At 43.4% G+C, this 16,765-nt stretch overlaps 1 protein-coding gene across 1 annotated transcript in view; it reads right to left on the bottom strand.

Annotated features, from left to right (window-relative positions):
• The window catches only part of ATP10D (ATPase phospholipid transporting 10D (putative)), a 103,563-nt gene that overhangs the window by 21,370 nt on the left and 65,428 nt on the right, over window positions 1-16,765 (bottom strand). The window contains exons 12-16 of the mRNA XM_080908395.1: window positions 11,925-12,113; window positions 8,462-9,071; window positions 7,861-7,964; window positions 5,858-5,984; window positions 3,973-4,157 (exon numbers count right to left, since the gene is read on the bottom strand). Of these exons, the coding sequence (XP_080764521.1) occupies window positions 3,973-4,157; window positions 5,858-5,984; window positions 7,861-7,964; window positions 8,462-9,071; window positions 11,925-12,113 (1,215 nt within the window). The remainder of the gene's footprint in view (window positions 1-3,972; window positions 4,158-5,857; window positions 5,985-7,860; window positions 7,965-8,461; window positions 9,072-11,924; window positions 12,114-16,765) is intronic.

The raw sequence follows: 16,765 nt of genomic DNA, 5'->3' as shown, positions 1-16,765 counted from the left end.
GCCCTCCAGCAGAAGCTGAACAAATTTATATTTATTATTATTATCACTATTATTATTGTTGAGATATAATTTCTCTATGTAGCCCTACCTGTTCTTGAACTCACTTTGTAGACCCTGTCCTCAAACTCACTCTGCCTCCTGAAGGCTGATATTCTGATTGGAGACACTTCTTTTCCTCTTCTTTCTCCTCTTTGTTGGCGATTTGTTGGTTATTAGAGATGGCACCTAGCTACATTGTTGCTAGTGTTTCTAAACATTCAATGGCTACAATGTACAGTTCTGAGAAATTACTGTATTAAGTGTATTCTTTTCAGGCAGGAACTCAAGTGAGCCTGCCCACACATGTAATGTCAATGAATGCACAATTAATATCAACTAAGTTCAATGAGAGAGAAAGACACAATGTGACCTGTTGATGAGTTGGCACCATATTGTGACTACAGGCCAACAGGAAGTAAACTGTGAATCTCCCTGAGGACAGCAGTCATGATTCACAAACTCAGGTTCAAGGTAACGTTTAAACATAACTCTGCCAACTGTAGAAAGAGCTTGTTTATATATAATCTGTCAATCACAAAATGATATAGAAATATCTTAAAGTAGAAGATACAAAACTTCAATGTTTGCTATATTATTTAACATTTGATAAGAGATCACATTTCTTATCATTTGATAAAAAAACATTTGGTAAGAAAGACAAAAAATATTTTGGTGTCTCTGTCTTTCAAATGAGTTAATATGAACTTGTTATAATTATTCAATGACATCATGCTTAGAAAGTCTTTTAGAGCTTCTAGTAAAGATTATAAACACTAGGTTATGATTTTTAGAAGAAGAATTTTATAAGCATATAACTTAGACTGAACAAAAGCAATCCTGAGAGGTCTCTGTAGGTCTGAACAAACAATGTTAGGATTTGATAACATGATCATTACAGAAATAAAACCTTCCTATGGTTGGAAATGGTGAAGGCTTCTAAGTGGACAGTTTTGCCCATAGTGGAATTCACAGAAGTTTCTAAGGTTACCAAATGTGACTTTAGATATCCCAGAACCCACTGGCAGTCAAGTGGCTCCTTGGAATGTCACAGAAGCAGTTTACCGCAGGACCGCTTGGGCTGAAAAATGAGTTGGGAGGTGGTGGCACAGGCCTTTAATCCCAGAATTCCAGAGGCGGAGGCAGGTAGGTCTCCATGAGTTTGAGGCCAGCTTGATCTACAGAGCTAGTTCCAGGACAGTCAGGGCTCCACATTGAACAAAACCACAAAACAAACAAACAAAAACCAGAGAAATAGAGATGAGAAAGGAGAGGGCCGGTTTGTTAAATCTTACTGACAGTATCTGTAGCTGGATTGAGACATCACAGGACACCACACTAACATAATTTTTATTTTCATGTATCAGTTAAAAATAAGTTTAGGTGAGCTGGAGAGATGGCTCAGTCGGCAAAGTGTTTGCAAGTGTGAGGACCTGAGTTCAATGCCCAGAAGCCCTGGGAAAAGTCTAAACATGGTGTTACTGCTGGAAAAGCCAGCAACTAGGAGGCAGACGTAGACAGAAACACGCAGATCCTTGGAGCTTGCTGGCAGACCAGTGTAGTTCAATCAAGAAGCCCTAAGGCAATGGGAGACTCTGATTCAAATGAACAAACAAAAGACAAACAGAAAGACAGACAAAAAGAAAAACTAAAAAGAAAAAAAAATAGGGGCTGGAGAGAGGGCTCAGTGGTTAAGAGCATAGACCGCCCTTCCAGAGGTCCTGAGTTCAAATCCCAGCAACCACATGGTGGCTCACAACCATCTGCAATGAGATCTGATGCCTCTCCTGGTGTGTCTGAAGTCAGCTACAGTGTACTCATATATAATAAATAAATAAATAAATCTTTAAAAAAAGAAAGAAAAAGAAAAAATAGTCCCTGAGGACCAACACTAGAAATTGGCCTCTGGCCTTTACACATACATGCACATACATACAGACACACATGCACACAGAAATTTATACACACATGCATACGCATACACAAAGATTTATTTAAAATATTTTAAAGTGAAGCCGGTACAGAATATCAGAGGCTTATGCCAGTCAGAGCACTAGCTGACTAACCAACTTTAGAATATTCAATATTCTAGAAACACTCTGCTTCATCCTTGTCAGCATTAACATCTCAACTAGAAAAAAAGATCGCTGTGTGTGCGCGGCACTGTTCTGTGAGGTACAAGATACCTGATGGTTATCACTGGCCTTTGATAACTGTAAACCAATAGATTCCATCCTACCCCAAGTGTGCCAACCAAAACATCTCCAGGTCTCACCAAGATCCTCTTGGAAGCACAGCTCCCTTCGGATACACAGAGGAACCGACCTGACCTAACGTCATCACTCTCCCAACCCGAGCTCTGCCTGCTTCTCATGGCGACACAGATCACCACGTCTGTTCTCACAGACACAGGGAGCACTTCCCCTGACAAATGCGTGGAGCCCCAGGCCCGCGAAGCACGCAGCGTGATGCTTGGTTTTCCACGTATGCGACTCACAGCCATCTGGAAGGATGCCTGACTGGTCAATAGGCTTTCTCTGAGAAGACGATTTTACTATTTTATCTTTTCTAAAAAGCTTTCCACATTGTTTGACTGTTTAATAATGGCCACGTGCTTCGATCTTAAGATGAAAGTTTTGACTATCTAAAAAGCTCTAAGTCAAAGTAAGAGCACCAATAATTAATTACTTTTCTTTCATTTTTGTTTGTTTATGTATTTGGCATGTGCACGTCTGTTGGCATACCCATTCCATGGTGTGCCTGTGGTCAGGTTGGTCCCAGGAATCGAACCCAAGTCCCATGCTTGGTGGCAGCATTTCATCAGCACTGACTACTTCTCTGTTTTTCATTTTATGCTTACCAAATCTCTCCACAAACACCAAGAAATTTAGCATTTTTAGATGCTGCTTGTGTTGGCGACCATGTGCAAGAGGAAGTCCCCAACTGTGCAGAAGCCCTTCATTGAACTAATGCTGACAGAAGGCATTTCCTCATTTTTGCTTATAGCTACCTCTAGGCTCAGGCGTTACTGGCCGTGGCAGGCAAGGAAGAAGAGGCCACACGGGGTACATCACTCCCCAAGGACAGACACTTGGTCAGCGGTGGTAAATACTCCAGGTGTCACTCAAGCCACATTTATCTGAGTCACTGGAATGATCCTGCGCTTTGATAGCACTGGATTTGAGCTGGTGGTTAGAACTCTGGCCATAACGGAGCACACGGTCAGTGCTGAATAAGGACAACTCTCTCAGGGCTTAGTCATAAACCAGCCAGTCAACCTGACCCTGCAAGGTGGCTGCAGGAGACACATCAGGAAGCCAGGACACTGTGACAGAATCACGTCCTGACTTTCACAACAGTATGCACACGTCTGGGAGCATGTCACTCCCCAGGGGTCTTCTACCCATGTACCTAATTTGAATGTCCACCCTTGTGACTAACAGCAGGGGTGGGGAAGGTGGTTGAAAAATCTTTGTTAACAACAACTCCATCCCCATGATTTCTACAAAGATTGGGAGTACTATCTAAAAGTACCACTAGAGGGCAGGATTGTGCTGAGAGCCTAAATTCATCATTAAAAATAATCTAGTTACTAACAGAAATTAGTTATTGCCCTTCAACTTAAAAGGGAAGTAAGTTCCAGTCTCAAGATTTTACATGTATCCTCACTTTTGTTTGTTTTGACAAATCCCTGGTCAGACAGTGGGAGAGGCGGCCGGGGAGGGGGGTGCAAAATAAAAAAGGAACTTTCTTTTAATGCTTGTATTCATCCAAGCTGCCTCTGAATCGGGCTCTTAGAAACACGGTGGCATCCTCCCAAATACAAGCAAGGTCATTCAGCAGCACAGCGTCAAGAAGCTAGAGACACCGGCTTCTCTTTCACCTTCCATCCACCCATCTCCTGATGCCCTACGGGCCCAGCCTCATGGCACATACTTTACTCTGCGCGTTCAGGATGAAGAGCTTGTCATCTGGCTCCAGGAGTCTGCACGCATAAGCTATGTTGACAGCCGTCTCCTGCTTATCCCCTGTTAGCATCCAGATCTTGATGCCAGCCTTGTGAAGGGCTTCTATAGACTCGGGGACCCCCTCCTGCAGACGATCTTCAATACCAGTCGCCCCTGGAAAGCAATCGAAGTATAAAACAAGGTTTCCTGGAAGCCAGAGACAGCGAGAACGCACTTGGCCGTTGAGTGAATCCTCTCCATGGGCCACTCAGTCCTTTCCTGTATTAACTACAGACCAGACACAGAATATCAAGAACCATGGCGCTTAGCAAACATACTCTCCTTCTGGCGAGTATTCTTATCAACAAATTCAAAGGCTGATTCACTTACTCAAGTTCATACATAACCCTGCGCTGAATTTTACCATTCTAGGAAACTCCGGTTAAAGGCAAGCTCGTAGAGAGCATTTGGCCACAATATAGACTGCTCATTGGGGATGCTCTTTCATAGCACCAGTCCATAATGTTCTTTTCTGGTAGAACTGGATAGACCCAGATGTCTTTAGAATCCAAGGTTTCCCACCGGTAATGTGGTAACACATTTTCTATTTTGTGATACCATTAATTACACATACTTATACTTCCATAGAAAAACTTGCGAATTTTTCATGCTAATTTGGGTATTAATACTAAAAATGGAGTTACCTCAAATCAGGTTTGACTTTGCTGCCAAATGAGTTTTGGCGCTAAGCCCACAGAGCCTTCTCTCCTTGGGAAGTCCAAGTGGGGAAGCATGCATGTAAGCTGCTTACACTGCCACGAGGAAACAATTAGTGTTCAAAGGGAGCATGACTATTGTGCTTGACAGACAGTAAATGAAATTGCTTTCCCCTCAAGAGGGAACTGGAACTCAGAGGCAGCCCTCTGGGTGTGTTAGAGACCCTTCCATTAGAATCGGGATCCACATCTCCGTGCTCCGAGGCATTGCTTCTGAACTTGAGGGCTCCTCAGGATTCCTCAGGGGGCTTTTAGGAATGCCAGCATCCAGCTCACACACTAGACCAACAGCCCTGGAATTCCCGGGGACATGGCTCTGGCATCAGGACAGTTTTAAAGTCCTCGGAGTGATTCCAAGGTGCCGGTCAACACGACACACAAGAAGTGCTGGTTGTATTTGTGCAGTGTAGGTTGCAACCAGGACAGGGGAGAAGAAGATCACTTGCAGGTGCAGAATAAAGGACGAGGACCCCATACTCGGGGACACTTGAGTTTCTTGTTTTTCTGTGAATGTCTAAGTCTTTGGACGTGAACAAGACACCGCACATCTCTGATCTATTTCTTCTAAACAAGATGCATGTTCATTGTAAAGATTGAAGAAGACACCACGTATTTAAGACTTTCCTCAATTCTTTGCAAGACAGTTGCAACATCCTTCTCTTGGACCTGGGTGCTCGCTTGACTTTGTGTTGGGCGTTGGGTGTTCTGGTTTTATATCTTCCCAAGAATTCCCCCCACACAGGAGCTCTACTTCACTGAACGTGGGAGGAGGTCAGAATGAACAGGATAGGGAGAACCACGCATGCTCAATAGATCAGCGTGGCTAGCTGGGAGGTGGTGACACTTGCCGTGACTCCCAGCACTTAGAGGCAGAGGCAGGTGGGTCTCTGTGAGTATGTGGCCAACCTGGTCTATGTAGCTAGTTCAAGAATAGTCAAGGCTACACAGAGAAAGCCTATCTCAAACCAAAACAACAAAGCAATAAAATTAAGGTAATTAAGTTTAAAGGCAAATCAAAGAGGCCAAAAGGTACAGATAAAAGAATGGATCAAGAGACAAACCCTCTGCATGGGCAATGCAGCAAGCACCATTACCTACCAAGTAACGTGAGTTTGTTCTCTAGCTTCATGGCAGATTCAACTAGCAATTCCTCCCTGTTGTCAATGCTGGTTTCAGCTAGAAAGTGATTCCTTAGCCACTCTGCGTATTCCGTGTCACTCATAACCTAAGAGGGGAATAAAAGAAGTTAGGAGGCTGGCCATTTAACCTTGCAACTCTGTATCCTACCAGGGCTGACTCTGTATCCTACCAGGGCTGACTCTATCCTACCAGGACTGACTCTGTATCCTACCAGGGCTGACTCTGTATCCTACCAGGACTGTCTCTGTATTCTACCAGGGCTGACTCTGTATCCTACCAGGGCTGACTCTGTATCCTACCAGGACTGACTCTGTATCCTACCAGGACTGACTCTGTATCCTACCAGGGCTGACTCTGTATCCTACCAGGACTGTCTCTGTATTCTACCAGGGCTGACTCTGTATCCTACCAGGGCTGACTCTGTATCCTACCAGGGCTGACTCTGTATTCTACCAGGGGTGACTCTGTATCCTACCAGGGCTGACTCTGTATCCTACCAAGACTGACTCTGTATCCTACCAGGACTGACTCTGTATCCTACCAGGGCTGACTCTGTATCCTACCAGGGCTGACTCTGTATTCTACCAGGGCTGACTCTGTATCCTACCAGGGCTGACTCTGGGCAAAATTCCATGTAACAACTTTGTTTCTAAATTTCACCTTATGGGCACCATTGTATCTGATCCATATTCCTTCACCTCATGGACACAGGATCCCCAAACTCTGATCACTTGGATGTGACCCTGCTGATGGAGAGACACCATAGCTTAGTATCTCTGGGAAATTTTAAGCATTAGCTTTGGTGAAAGTGAGTTCACCTATTTAACCAGGACAAAAGATGGAACAGACCTCTTATTGCTAGTTAAATTTGGGAGCATTCTAATGATGCAGCTAAGAAAATTTCTTTAGGACTGTTTACTTGATGGTTACCACAGCCAGCAGCGCTTCAGATGTCTTCTGAAGATTAACTCCTAAGATTAAGTAAGCTTCGGAAAAGGTAAGGAGAAAGGTGCCATATAGAAAATACAGGAAGGCCATTATTCTAACAAAACTTCAACACAACTCCTGGAGAAGGAGCCAGTGTCTTCCTGTTTCTCACTGTCAGCCATTATCAGATGAATCTGTCTTTCACGGGTCTTAAAACTGCCGTCAAGTGAAGGAAACTAAACAATTTTTCCCTTACACACTCATTTTTGCCTGCAAGGTAATTTGATTTGGGAAAATAAAACATCTATTGGAATACATTCAAGTGAAAAGCGGGAGTTGGTTTGACCTTGAATCCCCCACGCTTCCACAGTTCCTAGAATTGTATCATAGAGGCATTTGCTCCTTCTTTGCTCCGTCCCGGGTGACTGAGTCTCTTGGAAGTCCACAATAGAGCCAGCCCCATTTTGTCTTTCACAATAATTAAGAATGGTATCGTGGGTGGTCGGGGAGAGATGTTGGCAATAACAGCCCCCAAAGCACTTCTGGGGCTCTGCTTGTTCCTTGCTACTTAACTTTTCATTTAGAAAAGACATATCATGCAGCAAGACTGTTTTCCCATAAAGAATAATCAAAACTTGGATTTAAAAAAAAGACCTGGCAAGTTTACTTGGATTGAAAGATCAGTGTATGGGGCACATAAGGAAACAGGCCAATCAAAACTACCAAGACTTCAAATAAAGACTACTCTCAGGCCAGTGTGTTTTCTCAAACCTCATGTAATGCTGATGAGCAGGGAGGATGCTATCCTCGAGGTTCCGAGGGGAAGGTAATAAGATGTTGGGGTTTTTACTTCTAGAGAAACAAATGCTAACAGTCGAGGCTACTCAGACATGCGCAGAATGGATATAAAAAGGGACCCTAGTCGGGGCGACCTCTCTGGTACCTGGGTTTGGATTGAGGTCTGGTACACACTCATTTTCAGTAATGACGGGTAACCAGCAGAAGCAAGTCTGGGGTGCACCGGGCAGTCTCACCTTCTTTGCTACACACAAAGTGCGCAGCCCTCGCTTGGCGTACTCATCCAGGTGCTCCTGCGTCCTCTCCCGTATTACCGTTTGTTCCTTCAGACTCGTCCCATCTGAAACCAGGAACAGAAGATCATTATTCCTGCCAGCCTGTGCAATTAGACTTTTCTTTTTTCCTCTCTCTAAAAACGACACGTTAATCCATAAGATTCAAAAGGCATTTTAGCTTTGCGTCTTAGATGTGTGCTTAGGAAAAGAAAGGAATACAGCTGCATAATTCTCCACTGTGATTCTTTCCTCCTGCACAAAGGACTCACTGAAGTTTTGATGCAGACCTTGCTGTGAAGGCCCCCCTTACCCCCTTACCCCACCCCACACCTGCACTATCTAGTCTCTCCATGGCACGGCCTCTCTTGTTAGGGAAGAGCTTCCTGAATTTCACACCGACTGACATTAAGCCTCTCAGGAACCCATAAAAGATATTGTGATGCTCAGATAGATAACTCTGCAGAGACACTGAGATGGGTTTCAGAAGTTAACAAGCCAAGGTCTCAGCAACCCGGACTCCCCAGTTCATCTGGCCATCACCATGGCAACCGTGTAAACCCACCTGAGGAAGCCATGGATAGCAGCTCCATGATCACAGAATCGGCACCTTTTGTATACACCACAACTTGTTTGGAAAGAGGATGCCGGACCACGACCGACATTCTTTTCCTTACTGAGTCAAAGGGCAGGATGTGTAGGAGCTGAAATGTTAATGAGCCCAAGGCAGCGAAGTCCACTGTGACCTGCTCTGGGGTCCGAGACTGTAAAGTGCAATGGTAAGCTCTGGCGGCATACACCAAGGCTGCTTCATCTGGACTCTCAGCCTCGTAACACAGGTTGGAAGCCAAGGGCGGTGGTCCATTTGGGGCTTCCGCTGAACCAATGGTGAGTTCAGCGTTGCTGTTTTGTGCCTCAGTTTCCGTACAGCAAGCTGGGTTACCGGCCTGGGGGATGTCATCCATCTGGGAAGACTCGTCCTCCATAGGAGGTGACAGTTTTGGTCGACTAAAGAAAGAGATTCTGTTCACAAAGGCACAGGGAGTCCCAGAGGTTGAATCCTTCCCGCTGGCAAGAGACGGTGAACTTGATCTCCGGACAGACAGTTTCTGAAAGATGCTTTTAATCTCTTCCAAAGACTTGATGGGCATTCCACCCAGTGAGGAGAGCCCAATCTAGGAAAGACAATGGAGCGAGTTCTCGATAACAGGTCCAAAATGAGGTCATTACAATTCTGAAAGTGTTACCACTGTCTTTACTGCCAATCTGCTTTCTCCCCTAAAAATTCCACAGCAAACAGGAAGACAAATAAAAAGCCACCAGGAAAGACAATGTTACACACTGTGATGACATTGTATATTTCTGTAATTATTTGGGTACAAGACCCTAATGTTGGATTTCCTTATAGAATTGTTTCTAAATTTGAGTGCGGTGGTACATGCTTTTATAATCCCAACACCTGAGAGGGAAAGCCCTTGGGTGTCTGAGTTCAAAGCTAGCCTGGTCTACAGAATGAGATCCACGGCAGTGAGAACTATACCGAGAAAACCTGAAACAAAACAAAACGGAAGGAAGAAGGAAGGAAGGAGGGAGGGAAGGAAGGAAGGAGGGAAGGAGGGAGGGAGGGAGGGAGTGAAGGAAGGAAGGAAGGAAGTAAAAGAAAGAAAGAAAAGAAAGGAAGGAAGAAAAAAAGAAAGGAAAGAGGGAAAAAAGAAGAAAGTTTTTTTTTACATATGTACAATAACAATTATAAGCAAATTGAATTAGGTATAGTAGTACTTGCATATAATCTCAGCTCTTGAGACAGAAGTAGAGCGACTCCCAAATTCAAAGCCAGGCTGGGTTACATAATGAGACCCTGTTTGTTTACAGAGCATGGATACATTATTTAAAAAGCTCAGAGCTTGAGGAGTATTACAGAAAAAAATCAGAAATAGTTAAAAAAAAAAAAAAAAGGAACACCGAAAGATAGTGACTAAAAAGCTAACAAAAACCATTGTTCTTTTCTCTTCTTAGAGCCTATGAAGCATGACTTTGACAGTCATGACAAAACAGGCCAGTGAGCATTAGCTGAGCGGGGCTTATCCAATCATCACACTTTAACTATGTCTTAGACTATCATTTGTTCTAATTTGTGCCTTGTCTTCTTCTATACTTTTAATATCAGGGATTAAGTTTATAGTTTTATGCCTATCACAAAAGATCACCCAATGGGTTCTAAAGTTTATTCGTTCAAAAGTCTGTGGAGAATTTAAACATTTTCTTCAGGAATTGACATTATGACTTTCTGAAGGGTTGTTGCTGGTCAGTCTTTGACATTACCAGAGACTCTGCCATAAAGGCAAGTGTGCACCTTGTTGCTGTGAAGCCTGTGTATCATTCAGTATTCTCCCTCTCTCTCATTACCCTAAGAATCCGGGAGAAGCAGGGGCTCTCCTTAAAGACTTTATTCTATGCAAAAAGCATTGCATTTCATTTTACATTATTATATCTAAGAATAAATCAACAGTACGTTGTAGAGAGAAAATACCAAAAACTACCAACCCGAAAAACAGGTGCAAAATAGCGTGTAGTTTGTTTTCTTCGAAATCTCATTTATTCTTCAATTACATAATCACTTTTTTTTTTAGAGCATCTTCTCAGGCAACACTATGTTAAATACAGCCTCTGATCAGGTGCAGCTTAATTGAAAGTGAATTACCTTTATGTTCAAGTTCCCACCTCTGAAGTTGTCAAAGGAAAATGATCGGTTGGAACATTAACATTTAATTAGATTCTGCTGTAAATTGAATTTTGAGTGGATGTGCGGGAAAGGCAAGATATAGCAGGGCACTAATAGACCATGATAGATCACCACTGGTTTTAATTCTTAACTGGAAATAAAATTTCCATGAGCTCTTAAGACACAACTACACTAAAGAAACCCTGGCACATCGACCTCACACTGGGTTATAGATATACTGAGCTAAAAGAAACCTAGCTGGCACATGAAGAAGTTTGCCATCATCATGGCAACTAAACTAATGTTTCACGTCTTGTCTGATGCCATACATATGGTGTTGTAGGTCTCAGAAGCCTCATAGGCAGCTCCAATTTAGTGGAGCAATAAAGGCAAAGTAAAAGCTCAGAGGAAGCCCAGACTCTCTAGGCTCACCCCCCCATTCTCAGCCTCAGCCCCACCCCCACACGCTGCTTTTGCAATGCTGGTGAAATCCTTCCAACGTATCTTTACAATGCAGAAGAACATTCTTGATTCGGAGCCTAGCCTTTAAGAGCTCTCCAGGCTCGGCAACTGATCGAAACAGATTCAGAGACCCACAACCAAATGTTAAGCTGTTCTGCAGATGGGGAGGAAGGATTGTGGGAGTCAGAGAGGACAAGAACACCACAAAAAAAAAAAAAAAAAAAAAAAAAAAAGCCTACAGAACCAACTAACCTGAACCCATAGGGGCTCACAGAGACCAAACCACCAATCAGAGAGCATACATAAGACTGACTGAGGCCCTCTGAACATATATAACAGATATGCAACTTGGTCTTCATGTGGGACTCCTGACAGTGGCAGTAGGGCTCCCTCTGACTCCATTGCCTGCCTTTCCCCTTAGTGGTCTGCCACTCCTAGAAGATGTATCTACTCTTACTGAGACTTGATATGCTAAGGATGGTTGATATCTATGGGAGACCTCCCCTCTTCTGAAGAAAACGAGAGAAGGAGAAGATGGGGAGGGGAAGAGTGGAGGAGACTTGAGGGAAAACTTCAGTCAGGATATAAAGTAAACTAATTAATTAATAATTTTGAAAATACAGGAGAACAAAGCAAGAGTTCCTAGCTCTCGAGGCTCTGAGAGGACTAAACACATTAGGACCAATAACTGTGGTAAGCGCAGAGCCGAGAGCAATCCTGAGGAAATGGTACACACCTGCTGTTCCTGATGTTTGCTAGTTAGTAGCATCCCATAACAAACCCAATACAGATGCACGTACACCCCGTATCATCCCCAGCTGAGAAAACCGTCGTTTAAATGAACCTTTTGGCGAGGTTGGTTCGGAGCAGAAACCACCACCGTGTTGCAGATGGCCAGGGCAATGAAGAAGTCCACAATGTACAGAGTCTCCAGCGGCTCGCTCTGCGCCGGTCCATCCAGTCGGATGAAGAGCTGAGGGGTAATCTCTCTAAATCTGTCTAAAAGTCTGGTATCTGGTACCACATCTGTTTCCTGAAGAGACAATATAATCAATATTAGCATCAATAACTTCTACAATAGAAATTTAAGAGAAGCACGAGATGGTAAACTAAATGTTCATTTTTTTCTACATTTATTTCCATGTGTTTGAATGTGTGTATATATGTGTGTGTGTATACTCTTGCATGTTCTAAAGCACACATGGAGATCAGAAGCCAATTTAAGGTAGTTGGTTTTCTCCTTCTATCATGTGAGTTCAGAGATCAAATCTAGGCAGAGAGACTCGGCAGCAAGTGCTGTCACCACTGAGCCATCCCACCAGCCTAATAAATTTAATTTGTGAAGTGTAACACATATGATATCTTGAGAAACAAAACAATAAAATGAAGTACATATAAATAAAATGGAAATCTATATTTATATATTATAAATGGAGAACATTTTGACTATTCAGTTAAATAGCAGATAGAAACACCACCGTCTAGTTGAAAGGATTCTCCCTTTGACATATATAATGCTAGGCATATATTTATTGTGTTTAGAATTCTGCCAGGGCTAATATTTCACTCAACAACTGATGAGCACTAAGTATTTCAAAAGTGAAATTTAATTCATATTAGAGAATTGAACAAAACATTTTTTTGCCCAATTCATTCATGTGAATTATAAAAACAACTTTCTATAAAGAAAAAAAAAATCCTAAACAGCCTAGGAGACTAATCAACATTTCACAGCCAGGGTATTTATGATTCAAAGCAGCTCTCTCACCAGCAAACACGTTCGGCAACTGTGCCTTCCTCTTCCTGGTAAGGATGGATGTTCTCTAAGTTCTGTCACCAGGATTGGGTGCAGGAAGCCCACTTCATCTGGCAGAGAGCATCTCAGAGTACTACAAAGATGCCGCTGTGGAGACCTTGTTTTCACGCTGTATCGTTTCGTCTGCTCTACAGAGGTCTGCTTGGAAGCACAGCCCTAAAGGACCACTGTGTTCCAGGGAGTCTTGGGTGCTGATAACAAGCAAAGCACCCTGACGGCAGAGAGGCCGGCCAGGAGAGGCGCCTGACGGAAGTTCAACACAGTCATGTAATACTACACTCACATGACCATGTTAGGGACAACGTTCATTCTCAACCTGACTGGATTTAGAATTACCTAAGAAAATGGGTGTGTCTGTCCAGGAAGGTTTAATTAAAGAGGACAGACCAATTATAAATGTGGGTGGCACATCCCATTAGATGTGTTCCTAGACACAATAGAGGAGGAGGACCAGCTGAGCATCAGTTCAGCCTCCTGACTGGGTGCCATGAAACCCGAAGCCAAAGGCCCTCCGCACCATAAAAGACTGCAGCCCCTCAAACTATAAGTTGCTCTTGTCAGAAATTTTATTTTAAAGGCAAGGAGAAAACTGGGGTACCATGGCCACTGTCTCTGCTCTGGCATGTGAGAGAATGATGAAGGATTGAAGGAGAGGAGTACAATGCTAACAAGCACACATTCCACACTCACGTCTCAGCCCGACTCCATGGAACCAGCCGGGGTTGGGGTGGGGAGGGGGTTCCTTGGCCTGCGTTTCCTTCTTTCCTTCCTTTCAAGTGACACACACTCTCCTTTCAGATTACCAGGGTCATGACAGGTTTAAAATTCACATGCTATATGAGCCGTCACTACATATTCTTAAATTCTATCTAAATTCAGCAGGTAGAGGACGACAAAGCTGAAGTCCTGTTCTGTGGGCACTACAATAGAAGCAATACTAGAGTTAGGGAAAGGCCTGCATGTGTATCGGGTCGCCAAAGAGACTCTGCAGGTAAGTGTCAAAGCAAAGCTGGGTCTCTCTAGATACTTGGCACCGCCAAAGACACACTGAAACCACCGTAACAGAATATAAACAAAAGAGCCCACAGGAAGATGCAAGGAGATCTCCACATCAAAACAAGATCCAGAAACAAAGAACCCCGCTGATTTTGACAAAATTCCTTAATCCCTCATGGCTAAGAGAGCTCTTGTACTGGGCAGAGAGTGCAGAACGATCTTGTACAATTTTTATCTAAATGACTATATTTGTAATGATCTCCCCACGACCAGTGTCATCTTTGCCTTGACATACATGAAATCATTTGTTCCCTTGCTGTGCTAGACAACCGTGGACATCTTGCATGAAACCAGGCCTGTTTATCTGAAACAGCTGTGTTTAAACGGTGCCCTCTGCAGAGGTCAGTAGTTCCTTTAAGGCAAGGACCACATTCTGGCGATCTTTAAATCCCCAACCCAGTACTTGGCACATAAGGAACCCATGTTTACTGCACACGACTAGCAAAGGCTTGCTGGCCTTATATTCTATACAGAAAGGGTAGAGAGACTAACAAGACGGAGTCGCTGCCCTTGGAAAATAACACCTGCTTCCACCGGATCTCAACGAGTAATCTGGTCAAGATTTAGAGAACAATTCCACTCATAATGAGATCACGGGGTCCACAGCACAGGCAACACCACACAACACAGGCAACACCAGTGGCTCTAAACCTTCCTGCTGTGAGCTTGTCAAACAGTTCCTCTTTTTATGGTGAATCCCCCCAACATAAAATTATTCTCATTGCGACTTCATAACTATAATTTTGATAGTGCTATGAGTCATGATGTGAATATCTGATTTGCAGGATATCTGTGCTATGAATTGTAATGTAAATATCTGACATGCGACCCCTCTGAAGGGGGCATTTGATAGCTCCCTAAAGAGGTCAGTGGTTTGAGCCACTGTTCTACACTGGAAGCAAAGCCTTGCTGGATTCGAGGTAGAAATCCCAGCTTTATTATCAACAGTGTGAATACTCCAGACCATCCCAAGTTTATGTTCCTCACCAGGATTCTTGTGTCCTACTTGACTGACTGAATTCTACCTGAGGCTTTTTTTTCTCTTATTTTTCCCCTATTTAGATGCAAGTACAATATGACAAATCTGGCTCGACTCTCTTTACCATCCCCATCCCCACTGTTTGCTGAAGCTTTTTGTACGGCTTCAGTGCAACTTAAATATTACCTGTTTTCAAACTGAGAGTAACTACACAATTGTTTCTACAAACCTCTACATACCCATGGCTTAAGAATGGAGCAAGATACTCTGTTGGGTCAATAGAGACCTGTGGGCAGTTGTAAGGCTGCTCTGTCTCCTCGTTATCCCTCCCTGACTAAGGTTTTACATCATTCCCCGCTGATACTGCAGCTCTGAGAATTTGCCGCTCTACTTACATTACTTTGGGTTTTGTGGGACAAAAACCTTTCCTTGGTCCCCTCTAATTCCTAAATGCCACACGCCTGAAGAAAAAATACAAAGGCCACACACTGATGACTTTTCCTGTATTTGAACTCAGTGATCCAGAAGTTCTGAGGATTTGATGTGCCCTGTGTGGTCACCTACTTCCCTCCTCTGGGTGACATCTCCCGGTCTTTTTCAAAGGCACTTGGCATTCACACAGGTACGTTTAACCCAGGCTTTCCAGATGGGTTTCTAGAACCAAATTCAGAATATATTTTACAGTGACATTTTATGTAGCTTTCTCAAAATGTGAAGCTCATGGGGATGACCACCTTATCCTATTTGTGATAGTGTGGCTTTGTAAGACACAGAACAAAAGCAACCCCAGAACTTCTATGTACACAGGACACTGGAGCAGAGAGCAAGTGGAAACAAACAAACTGTATGGAAAGCCTGGGTCTGGTGATCAGATGCAATCAACAACCTTCCAAAACACTGTTTGGAAAATGAATGTGTCAGATTCAAAGGTTAAAGTCTTGCTCTCAGGATAGTAATGGGACACTGTCGGGTACAGAAACAAAGCCAATGTTATGCAGACAAACGAACAAGGGAAAAGCACTCAGAAAACCTGGAGCTTTACAACAAAGAATCAGACTCTTTGGTACAGCCCTCCCTTAGTGTTTCATCATATTTGATAGAGGCAAGAATGTCTCAGACAGAGGAGATGGCACAACAGAAACCACAAAGGCTTCCATAGTACCTATGGGTTCCCACAGGAGAGTGAGGCCTATTCAGAAAACTGAGAAGGGGCAAGTCAGCACTGGGGTACCACCAACTAGATGTGAGTTAACGCTTGTTTCCTCTTAAATGTGCAGAAAATGTACACGTGGGGTGGATGACTAGTAAAGACAGTATCACAGAGAACAGATTATATGCATACAAACATACATGCATACATACATACACACACAAACAAGCATATATGCATACATACATACATACATGCATACATACATACACACACAAACAAGCATATATGCATACATACATACATACATACATACATACATACATATTTCTTTCTGGCATACAGTTAAAATGACCAGGGCTGTGTGTGGTGAGGGAAAAATTAAACCTAGGTGTTTCAAAACAGATTTGCTAAATAAAAAGGTTGTTGTTAGGGATGTTATTTCCTAAGTGCCAGAGAACTGAGTTGGTGGTGGCCACACCATTACTGCAGGTGCACATTTCGAGGCAAGTTTGCAAATAGTGTGGAGATGCCCTGAAGGCTTTCTCAGGTGAAGAGCCAGAGACACCTGGGGTCTGCTTATGCAATGTATCCACCATGAAAATCAGGCAATGACCATATGTTGCAACAGCTCTGGCAGCTGCACTATTCTTTTTGTGCTGTCTGCCTGAGCTATTACTGACC

The sequence above is a fragment of the Micromys minutus genome (genome assembly GCF_963924665.1).
Source record: "Micromys minutus genome assembly, chromosome: 1".
NCBI lineage: Eukaryota > Metazoa > Chordata > Mammalia > Rodentia > Muridae > Micromys > Micromys minutus.
Note: the sequence above shows the minus strand (reverse complement) of the source record. Positions and strands in the feature narration are given on the sequence as shown.